At 53.4% G+C, this 11,722-nt stretch overlaps 3 protein-coding genes across 3 annotated transcripts; all 3 read right to left on the bottom strand.

Moving 5' to 3' along the window:
• Positions 1-1,288: 1,288 nt before the first annotated feature.
• Positions 1,289-5,008, bottom strand: M409DRAFT_38253 (glycosyltransferase family 1 protein; the record flags this gene model as incomplete). The annotated part of the gene is made up of 2 exons (XM_033810891.1): positions 1,289-1,657; positions 1,715-5,008. 2 exons carry the CDS (start codon positions 5,006-5,008, stop codon positions 1,289-1,291), a joined length of 3,663 nt encoding a protein of 1,220 aa, XP_033659323.1.
• A 2,063-nt stretch (positions 5,009-7,071) lies between these two features.
• On the bottom strand, positions 7,072-9,149 carry M409DRAFT_71646 (uncharacterized protein; the record flags this gene model as incomplete). The annotated part of the gene is made up of 3 exons (XM_033819264.1): positions 7,072-7,098; positions 7,185-8,937; positions 9,130-9,149. The coding sequence occupies 3 exons, from the start codon at positions 9,147-9,149 to the stop codon at positions 7,072-7,074; spliced, it is 1,800 nt and encodes a 599-aa protein (XP_033659322.1).
• A 1,560-nt stretch (positions 9,150-10,709) lies between these two features.
• Positions 10,710-11,333, bottom strand: M409DRAFT_71645 (uncharacterized protein; the record flags this gene model as incomplete). Its single annotated transcript, XM_033819263.1, has 2 exons — positions 10,710-11,182; positions 11,243-11,333. 2 exons carry the CDS (start codon positions 11,331-11,333, stop codon positions 10,710-10,712), a joined length of 564 nt encoding a protein of 187 aa, XP_033659321.1.
• Positions 11,334-11,722: the final 389 nt, after the last annotated feature.

The following is an 11,722-nucleotide window of genomic DNA, read 5'->3' as shown; positions in this document are numbered from 1 at the left end:
CCTAATCATTTGTGGACCTGCCTACTGCTCTCGATTGATCTGAAGTGTTTCCACGCCGATACCGTTCTCGGGAATCCATTGTTTCCACTCTCTAGAATACTCCATCCACTTGATTGAGTACTCCTTAACGCCACGTCTTCGTGTCTCTCCTAGTATCTCCTCTACGTTCCATATTTCTTGTTCGTCTAGCAGTATCTCTAGCTGCTGATTTACTCGCTCCGTTTCTTGGCTAGTCGTATCGCTCTCGTGCAGGCAAACATGTACTGGATGGTAAGTGCGCAAATTGAATGACCGCTCTGGATCGCAATAGCCATTCGCCTGTTAATATGGTTGCTTATAGCATTGTTGGGCCTATCGTTGCGAGGTCGAGCTTCTTCCAGACAAGACGAAAGACTAGGGCAAGTGTCGGGACACGGCAACTCGCTGCCTCGCTTGTACCGCCTACATGTAGCTCAGCAGCCGTACTTGCGCGCGACAAACCAGTATGGCGGGGTCTACAGCGCTCGTGGTCCGTCCTTGTCCGAATGTGCGTGACAACAAAAGCGACACCGTAGAAATTGGTGGCAAATCACAGACCTCAACATCAGATAAAGACTGCTGAAAAAAACAGGGCCTGACAGGTTCGGAAATTTCCAGAAGAGCGAGGCAGCGATCCATTCGGTGAAGCACGAGGGTGCGTCCAAGGGCTTTTTCATCGTTTGTTTGTTTCTTTCATCAACGTGCTATATAAAAGTCAAGGACTATATAATATGGCTACTTTAGTAGCTGCCTTCTTGTTTTTTTTTTCCCTCCCTATTAATCCAATCTATTCTAAGAAATAAGTAGCAATGAATGCCTGTCTCGCCCTTGCGAGTATAGTTCAAAGAAGTGGTGGGTTCGAAAGAACTTTAGGTTTGAAATGGGTGTCGGGTCTGGAATGGGCGTTTAGTTCAAAATGGGTGTTGGGTTTGAAAAGGCGTTGGGTACGAAAAGGATGTTGGGTTCGAAGGGTTGTTGGGTTGGAAATTGAAACCACGTTCTGCTGACACGTCGCAGTCGGTTTGCTGATCGCATTGGCCTAATCAACTGACAAGATTGTCTCTAGTATAGTACGTACGGGCACTTTATGCGACAGGGCCAACCTGGCCTACTGGGGAGCAGACGGGCATGTCATGTACACATCGCCTTCAAAAACAGTTGTTCTATTTGGCCCGGGTTTATACTCGTCCCTTGTCGCCGCCAGCGGCAGACTGGCAAATTCAGCTACGAAATGCCCCGAAGGCCCATGGCCGCCAAATGGCCCGCCACCTCAACGCCCTTGCATGCTTAACTTGAGCGCCTCTTGCAACTCTGCATCGTCATCATCGTCCGCGGTCAACACGCTCGCGCGGCCCTTGCCATTTCCCCGGAAATGCTGCGCTTCCAAGAGGCTTTGCTTCTTGACGTACTCCATGACGACTTCTTCTTCCGTCTTCTCCTGCATCGTCTTCTCGCTCGGGTGACGAGCTTGTGACGCTTCAAACTCCTGTTGCGTGGTGCCTCCGAGATGGACCGTACCGTAGCCGCGACCAGCGGCGGGCATCTTGTCCATCGACTTTCCGGATGTTGCTCTCGTCCATCTGTGTGGTTCATCTATATCCGTTTCCGACGCCGAGCCCAACTCGCTGTCACTGATGCTCTGTCTCTGGTTGTCATGATCCAATGCGCTGCTTGTCTGTTGCTTTGGAGCTTCCACTTTGCCAGCCGATACAGCCTGGCGCCAAGTCGACCGGTTCTTTTGGGTATCCGCAATCCCTTCTCGTTGGCGATGAAGCTCCGAGTCGTCTTTGCGAACCGCCCTCTCCACATCGACCTTTCGCTCCGCCGTTCGACCTGAGTACTCCTGGGCTGATTGTCGGATAGTTCCGTTCAGTTCAGCGGCTGACAGCGATTGTATGAAAACATTGTCGGCCGGTCCACTCGAGCGCTGGTGTGATGCATCGGTGGCGGTAGTGCTACCAGCACCGTAGGCCGGCGCGGCGACACCCGCGGTGTATGCGCTGCTGTGGTCGCCCTCGCCTGTCCCCTTTTGCTCCATCTTGTGCGGTCCTTTCCAGTCCTCTCGCACCTTCTCATTGGGATCGCCCTTTTTTGGCAGGTCTTTTTGGAGTTGCTTCCACCGAGCGATGACGTCTTCTATTTCCGCCTCGGAGCTCTGCAGCCACTCTTCGTAACCTTGCGCTGCCCGCGAATCGATGATATAGTTGAGCACACTGCTACCGAACCACTTCTGCACTTCTTTGTGGACGCCCTTCATAGTATGGCCGAGGATACCGAAGAAGGCGGCGCTCGGCTTGGCCACGAATCCTCCGACCCCTTTGCCGATCCCTGTAATGAAGCCGCCGGCCCCTTTCTCCCGCGCGCCCGTCCAGGGCTGAGTGACCAAGCCGGTCACGCCATCGTACCAGCCGTACCCAAATTCTCGACCGACGGCATACATACCCGTCTTGAAGTCAGTAACTCGTTCTTGAGGGCGCACAGTATCGTCTCCCCAGAGCTTGGGAACGTTGTGGAAGCCTTTGGTCCAGTTCACCGAGATCTCTACGGGTGCCTGCACCAGCGTCCTTACAAAGCGTCCAACGCCTTTACTTGTGTGCGGGCCAGCCGGACGCAGCATGTCTTGGTTCTTGCCGACACCGTAGTCAGTCCGACTGTGGACTCGACTTTGGCTACTCGCGGTACGCTCAATGCTGCTTGAAGAGTCTGCACCAGGCCCAGAACGTGATCTGGAGTTAGATACGCTAAGCGACTGATTGGAAAGATTCGAAGCACTCCTGCCGCTACGGCCGAGACTCGATGGCGGCATATTCAAGCTGGCCTGGCTTTGTGCTCGCGAAGCCTTGCCCTTCGTCGCGACCGTGGGCGCGGACGATGGCAATGGTGACGACGATGATGCTGATGCTACTGCTGCTCCTGCTGCTTGTGGCTGCCTATTGGACCCAGCCGGGAGCTGTAACGCTTTCCACGTCTCCGAGGGGATATCGGCGATTCCCATGGCCATGCCACCAAACGCCCGTGCAAATGCCGTAAAGCCTCCGGATATAGGATCCAGAGGACCTTCGTCGGTGTAATACTCTCGCGGCCGAAAGAGCTGCAAGTCGCGAAAATCCAAAAGGTTTGCATTCGCCAAAGTACAAGCGGCGAAAGCGCTCAGCCTGATCTTGGTGCGCTTGATGTGCCACACGGCGGCGCGATATGGGGCAAGAGAGCAACGGAGCCCGTCGGCATCGAGGTGTTGATGGAAGGACTGAGCACCGCTATCGATGCCTCGTTCGGTCGCGATCTTGACCGCGAGTTCGCCAGCGCGTTCCCTGCTGGCGGGGGTGAGGCAGAAGTTAATGGCGTCGGCCAGTTTGTCTGCCGTAAGTTGTCGAATGGGGATCGGATCGGGACCGGCACCCGCTCGAGCAAGCATGGCACCCCAGAAAGGCTGATCACCGAAGAAGGGAACGACTACCGTCGGTCGGCCCGCCGTGATACCTGCCGCAGTGGTCCCGGCGCCGCCGTGATGGACGACACAAGAGACGTGCTGGAAGAGCCAGTCGTGCGGGACGTTGCCGAGCATGAAGACATTGTCGGGGACATCAATTGCGCCGATGCCCCCCCAGCCCTGTGAAAGCAGAACACGCTGACCAGTCTTCCTTACGGCGTTAAGGATCAGCTTCGTCATGGCATTCGGGTCGTCCAGGACGATGCTTCCAAAGCCAATGTAGATGGGGGTTGGGCCAGCATCGAGGAAAGCCTGGAGCTCCGGGCCCGGGGTGTAGTTGGAGGCCAGATTGAGAAAGTAGAAACCGGCGACGGAGATGTGCGCGCCCCAATCTCTGGGTTTGGGGATCAGAGCGGGAGACCAGCAATAAGTGTGCGGGATACGGAGACGCTGGAGCATGCCGGGCGCCCACATTGAGCTTATAGGATCTAGAGCGAGACATTTCTTGCGGAAACGGTTGATGATGTCGCCGAGGCACTGCCACGAGAGGAGCTCGATCATGGCGTAGCTGACAAAGTTGGTAAGTTGAGGGTCAGCGTTGGAGGACTGGATGTTGGCTAGCGGATGGGCAAAGGACTGGGTAGGGGAATAGGGCATGGTGAACATAATGTGGAGAGGGACGCCCAGCTTCTCCGCGCAATGGATGTGGGCAAAGCTGGGGGGGTTGGCGATGATACAATCGGCGACGAAGGGACTGGCGTCAGTCTCGGGCTCAGACCGACGGTCCAGGTCGTCGTCCGCGGCGCTGGCGAAATGCATGCCATCGCCAGATTCGTAGCACGATCTCCAGCAGCCTTGGATGTACTCGGCGACGTCCTTCCTCCGTTCGCCAATGTCTCCGTTCATGATGCTGCGAAACCCAGGCATCAGGCTGGGGTTCTTGGCCATGAAGGCCATCAGGCGGGCTGGGTCGCCGCCGATGCTGAAAAACTCCAGGCCATTCTCCAGGACAAAGTCGCGAAAATGAGGGTGCGTGGCCAGACGGACGCGATGGCCGTACGTATCGTGCAGGACCTTGCCCAGGGCCACGAAGGGCTGCACGTCTCCGCGGGAGCCGACGACTTGGATGACGACGTTCAAGAATGGCGGCGGCGGGACTCCCCCTTGACCCTCCAGGGCGGCGGGAATATAGGGCGGCGGCAGCGGCAGAGCATCTTGGGCGGTTTCGACGTGCTGGCGCAAGGCGGGCGTGAAGATCTGCGACAGGTGGTGGTTGAACTGATTGATGCGGATGTTGACGCGGCCGTCGTCAGTAACGCGGGCGGCGGTGCCGGTGCCGGTCTTCTCGTCGCGGATCTCGCCGTACGTCTCACCGTACACGGGGGGCGGCAGCTCGTCGTCCACCCCGTCGGGCGTGACAAGGTCGGCATTGCGCAGCAGGAGGGGTTCCGGCGGGGCATCCGGGGTCAAGTGGCCGGCCTGGGCGTCGGCGACGTTACCCCTGTCGGGCCCAGCTGGCACCGGTCGGCCGCCATCTACCGCGCGCTGTTTGGCCCCCATCCTGGCTGCACCCCGCGCTGGGACGGGGAAAGACAATGACTATTTTGACGCTGGGCTAGGGCGGGACGAGGTCGAGTTCGGGGGCTGGGCGGGGCAGGCTGTCGAGCTGTGAAGGAACGGGGACGGGCGGGGTCCTGCGACATACATACGTCTATATGGAGTCTAGGCAGCAGTTTTGGCCGATGACGAGGCGTGCCGCACGATCGACGCTGCAAGGGGCCGGTGCCAAGCTTAACGAACCTCGCAGGCACGATTCTCCAACTGTTCGACTTACTCTTGCCACAAACATCCTCATGGTTGACGCCGTGCCACCACATCACGGCAAGACCATACCATGAAGGATGTCATCGCGACGCTCGGCTCCATGTCCGTCCTCTCGCTTCGACGATGGATCGCTAGCCACGTTCAGTCGTTGTAACTCTTGTTTCTATAGTAAGCAATTATATGCAGCCCTAATTACAGTTGGGTCTGTTCTCGTTCGCGTGGCGCTTTACCTAGGATATTGACTCTATCAGGGCTTTCTAGGTGTGCTACTGTAGTTGGGCCTCTTAAACATCGCCTACCCAAATATGTACAGAAACAAACTCGTTACATCATGACATGAAATCTGCCGAGTTTGCTATGTAACGACAACGTCAGATCTCCGAGCCCCCACGCATAATCAGTTCCAGCGTTTTTCAATTCGGCAATGCTTACACTGCTCAGGCCGTACTTGTTATAGGCAATGCTCCAGGGATTTATATGCTAGGTCTTGAGCTTTGCATCTACAAGTCCTTTGTCGTACTATCGTCCCTCTCTTACAGCGAATTGTACAATTCTCCCCCGGCGAAAGGCGCTTAGGAATCGAAGATCTCGCATTATGAACGCCTCTATCCTTCTAAGCTGCCTCTTCACGGCCATTGCAATTGCCTCACCTTTGAACGTCAAACAAGTGAGTTTTACCTCGTGCAGAATTATAACGCCTATGAGCAGCGTAATGAGGTGGATCATTGTTTGACGACAAGCAGGAACGAGATGTCTGCATCGAAAAAGGCTCGGGGTGCATGATTCAAGGCACCCGGCATTGCTTTGGTCGATTGCTGCGCGGGCCTTAAATGCGAGACTCTCCCCTTTGTAGGAGCCGTCTGTGGACTTGCGTAGAGGCCTTAGTTGGAATCATTGCGGGAGATGGGATATCTGGAACCGCTCGACAATCGCGAGAATGTGGCCCGCGCTTTCAACATGCGTGTTCTCCTCTTTAACACCACAGAATCCACATGGTCCTGTTCAATATTTATGTTAGACAGATACGTTCTCTGAGAATGCACACAACGACTCGAAATGCACGTTTAGTGTACCATTCATTCAAGTAAACCGGGAAGGACGAGGCGGCAAAATTCTCGAGCGAATCTGAAAGCGCTGGAAGATAGTTGTGCCATTTGCAGCTAACAATACAGCTTAATCTAGCCGCTCTCGCCGAGAAGTTGTGTCCCTTGACCTTCACACACGATAATATCTTCAACGCACTTTAGAGCCAGACTGCTAGGTATCGAGTACCTATCTTATTCACAGTTCCGAAGCAAGAACTGATTTTCCCCTGGAGGGTCGGGACAAACCAGATGACCAAGTTTCTGAAAACTGTCGAAACTTTCTAGCGTTCGTATCGCGAGCTTGTACGCGGGTTCAAAGCGAGACTACGTATCGTGGGGCGCACAGACCGTGTCACCATTCGCATGATTCGTGCCCTGAGAAAGGGGCGTTGGGTTGGTCGTCTGTGAGCGCCTGGTACGAGCCATAGCACGTGAAGTGCAGGACTGATGAAGGTTGATGGATCTTGTGTCTCTTCATCATCGGTAGCGTGAAGCCTCATGATATGGACATAAGTGCCCGCCATCTGCAACAGATTTGAGAGCAACGCTTCGTTGAATTCATGGCATTTGGCCTCGTTGCTTCCCATCTAGACTATGCCATGTGTCGCTGAGAGTCACACCACCTGGGGCTAGAACAAGCCCGTTTGGTCGACCGCAGACTCACTGACTTTTGATCGCCAACCGTCACTCGTGACGCGCTGATTCTGGGACATCTTAAGATATTGTTGTCCGCATTCTTGTCTCGAAGAACGCTATGAATTATCCTCTAGCTGATGCAGCGGTGCGAAACGGTTCTTTACCAAAAGCCCCGCAAAACGGTGAATGACTTTCCGCAATGTGATCAAATCCTCGCTGAGCTGTTCTCGATCCAAGTCTATATCCTTTGCATCCCCGAGGCTGGAATCGAATGGCACCGCATCTGCCTCACAGCTGGTGTTTGCCGGGGGCATCGATCCGTCCTGGAAGTAGTTCTTCACATACTGAACAGTACATTCACTTGGTGCAGCAATGGAACAATGTCCAGGGGAATCTTGCGTGAGGACAACAGCACCGTGGAATCCTTCTGACATTTTCCTAGCGGCGCGAAGTGGTGTGACTGGATCGGCAGTATTGCCAATTAGCAGAATGGGATGGCTGGTCTCGCTTTTCCATGGCCCTGCGAAATGTTGGTGTGGCCGTACGCTATAGTGCGCGCAGTACATTCGCATTTCTGCCCATATAGGGCCGACGAAGGGGGACATTCTCGTTACATTTTGCAAGTGCTCTTCGAAGAGTGGACGGTCCAACCAGGTCTGGTCTTTGCCATCTGTACATGCGATTCCAATCGTGGGACCTAGTCTAGAATCTTCGCCGTAGATGCTCTTGCTGCACATAGGTACATCGGAAGGTGGCGCATTGTGAGGTTGATTATGAGCCGGACCGAAGTGGTTAACGGCGTCGTCGTGGAAGAGCGTAGCATTGCCTTTCTCGATGTCGGAAATAAGGTTCGCCATGAGCGGGAAACCCGACAGGGGCGAGTAGAGCGCACCGAAAATGAAGTTCTTAACATCGCTGTATGTGATGACCTCTGGGCAACCAGCCCGAATTATTGGTAAAGGGCTGTGCTTGAGCTTCTGCATCACATTCGTGAACCTCGTCTTAACGTATGCAACAGTCGTTTCTCCCGTCTCGCTCGCTAGAGCGCACGGCGGATGCCCTGCTCTTGCACAGTCCTGGAAGAACTGATGTAGAACCTTCTCTGCATCTTCGAGGTTATTGTACCATAGCGCAGATTGGTAGTCGGAGGCATCCATAACTCCATCAATCACCAGGCGATGGACCTTGTCTGGAAACATTGCGGCGTACGTCAGACCAAGATATGTTCCGTAGGAGAAGCCCCAGTACTGTATCTTTTCTCTACCTCTTATGTACCTCAATGACTCCGGCACGAGAGTACAGGACTGACCAATGTTTCTCGAGGTACGACAAGCACGTTTTTGCCTTAATAGTCTTGCGGCCTCTTGCTCTCTCCATTCTCCATGGGCCTCAATGATGGATACCATGTCTCTCGCTACCGACATAGTAGTCATATACTTTCTTATGTCAGGACTTCCATCTTCTGATAAGATAGAACAACTTTGGCCGTAAGCTGTAGATGCCGACCACAACCTTCCAAGTGTCTCATTCGAGCTTCCTAAAAGTCCTTCGTGTCTACGACGGACGGCCCACTTCGCATCCTCGAGTGAATTCTCTAGGCAGTGCATCGATGGCAAAGTACTCCCCACGCCACGTGGATCAAAGCCCAGAATTTCGAAAAATTTGCCTTTCTCGTCATCCAGTACTCTACGGATAGCATCTCCCGCTTCCAGTACCATCTCGACACCCGAACCTCCTGGCCCCCCCGGGTTGATAATCACAGCACCACCGTAGCGGGAATCGGTCACGGGCACAGCAGCCGGTCGGCGTATAACTGCGAGCCCGATCGTACCATCTGTTGTACCGTTCCAGTAGTCCATAGGGAGGTCCAATCTTGCACATTGAAATCCGCTCCCGTAGCAGTCTTGATACTTTAGATACGGCAAGGGCAGGGCCGTGTCCCAACTCCAACCATGGTTCTTGTCGGGTGATTTGAAGCTCAAGGGCGAAAATAGGTCGTCTAGTCCGCTCCCTCGCCAGCCATTGAATGTAAGGAATACAAGGCAACTGACTGAGCCCAAGAACAAACAGCGTCGAAATGGCAGGACTGCCTCGCGTTGCAACGGCGATCCACAAGGATTTGATTCTTTCGAACACCGAAAGCGTTCTCTCTTCATTTTGATCGTGTTTCGAATGCTAATGACGGGGATGGCGAGCAATGAACGATGGGCGATGCCTTTGCAAGATTTGCTCGGTACGGGGATGACATCACTGTTGGCTTCAGCTTCGTAGCTAGATATCACATGTACGTTAGGACTATAGCGGATGAGTCAGACGTTTAAAATACCCTGCAAGAAAGTGCTCAAGATACGATTCGTTCTTACTTTAATTTCACACGGTCTTTGTTTCAGGGAATCCTTGTTCTGCTAAGTACTGCGTATCATAGACACCTAGCTAGACAAGTCGGTCAAGGTAAACTACATCCTCAAGAAAGGAGGCTCGTCTACAGGATAGAGAACTATTCCGGAGGCTACACCCCTAAAAAGGACTGCATACAAATGTTCTCTAATAACATTGACTAGTGGGGCCTAGCAACAGCCGCACCTTTGGTGAGGGCACGGGTCAGGGTCCAATCATAGATTCGGGTTGAGGTCTCCAACAGAGCTACGGTAGCGACCGTTACCAACGAGACTGATTACGAAATTTTGCTTTTGACCGGTAGTCCTTAAAAAACAAAAGTGGTACTGTTGTCTCTTTTGATATCTTGCTTTACTTGTTTGCCTCGTTTGTCGCCCTGCGCTTGTACTTTGTACTTCTGTTGAAGTCTAAGCTCAACACTACCTACCCTGTACCATGTTTTGGGACCGGAATCGCTTAAGTCATTATAATTTTAGAGCGGAGTCATCCACAGCCTGTTCTGAGGAGAGGTTGCGCCAAGTGCTCCGTTACGTGGGAGACGGCCTGCTCTTAGGTGATAGTTGAGTGGTCTTCGTCCTACAATATACAGGCAAGAAGCTGCTATACATAAGCGAGGAGGACATTGAACAAAGATGCTACGAGTTTGCTACAATCCTTAAGACTAAGACAAGGAGACTAAAGCCAAATTAGCCTAGTAGAGCAGATAACTTCTAAGCAAAGATGTAGGAAGAGAGGACTTGATGCGAAGAGATCAAACTGATGCAAAATGTAAAGTCGGGCTCGCTTTTTCTTGCGATGGGATAGACAGTCAAGTATGCGGCAGGGATAAGGGGATGGATGGCGCACCCGACCAACGTAGCGAATGACTCGCCATGGTATTGATCACTAAAAAACAGGGCTGCACTGTGTTCTTGGCTCAAATAAGTCTGACAATGAGCGGGACACACGTGATAGTACACTGTCGGATTCACGACCTTGGCTTTGCCCAAATCCGGATGTACAGATGCGGAGGACTGAAGATATTGTGTTACGAAAATGCTAAGATTATGATGGCTGGCATTTAGCAGACCCCAGTCCCGTACCAGTCCCGTGCCCATCGCAACCAGTAGTATTATCCGTCATGTCTCGTCATTTGTGATCGTGGTCTTGTAGCAATGATTCCCCACGGACTGACGAACGTCTAGTGTCTTTGCAAAAGCTTGTCACCCTTAGAGACCTCCCATCATTCGACCATCCACCGGGTTGGAGGCCAGCTTCCAAAATGCGTCGGCAGGGCTACCAACGTAGCACACTGCACAGCTCTAACGTCCAGCACGATCTTATGCCTTTGATGTCATAGGGATGCTGGAATTGGGCATCGAGGTTTGTGACCTGGAAGTCCGGCGCCTGGACGTTTTGCCGCCGCGAGGCCGATAGAAAATGGCCATAACGACGGTGTACGTGGTGTAGACAAAAAGCAGCCATTCTACTGCTCCAACGGCTGTCGCCGCCGCGATCGATCCGCAATGATGCTCTTCTGCCGGACATGTAGTGCTCCCGAGGTTGACAGCGGTCGCAATGAAGCCAGCAAGCCATGAGAGCATCGCGACCGCCTCAACACCAGCACAGGTGTAGCCGATCCACTTGCCGTCCGCGGAGCTCCTACCAACAATGAGGAGGAAGATGACACCCAGAATTGTCCACCCGGCACAAAACATCAAGAAAGTCCACGCGGCAGGGACGCCTTCATATTCGTCGAAACTGCCAAACCAGTACGTTTTGTGGACGGTATGGCCTTGGTACTCGGATATCGCTAGGGTATGGGATCAGCCTCGGCTCTTTGTGTTCATAGCTTGTTATAAGGTTCCCTCACCGTAGGCGCCTGTTCCTATGACAACGATCGTTAACAGGACCTGCAGCGCTCGCAGCACCAAGTCGATAGTTCTGTTTGCCGCCAGATTCATGGCTGTTGTTTGGATGATTTCAGGAGCTGTGTAGTGCCAGAGAAGGTGATGGGTCGAAGTGCAGGTGGAATATATTACCTGGGTTCGTCGTATTCGAATACGACTGAAACAAAGCTTGTGCCCAGGGAGATGATGCCTCACTGGCTGCGGAAGCACCAGCTACGAAGATCCCTCACGTCACGCCAGGCAACAGGATTCCCGGGCAAAATCACGTGATAGCGGGTGAGAAGCATCACGTGAATATCTTCCTGACTTTCCATCTCCGTTGACGAGGCTGGAAGCGTCAATTGGCGAAAAACACGAACATAGCGAGTAACTCAATTTTTGGAAATCAGTCGTATCACGGTGCATTACACGTCTGCCTGCGGCCGTGACGGCCTCTGCAGGTC

Source organism: Zasmidium cellare, assembly GCF_010093935.1.
Source record: "Zasmidium cellare ATCC 36951 unplaced genomic scaffold M409scaffold_90, whole genome shotgun sequence".
NCBI classification, from domain to species: Eukaryota; Fungi; Ascomycota; class Dothideomycetes; order Mycosphaerellales; family Mycosphaerellaceae; genus Zasmidium; species Zasmidium cellare.
This window is presented reverse-complemented; position numbering and strand designations above follow the sequence as displayed.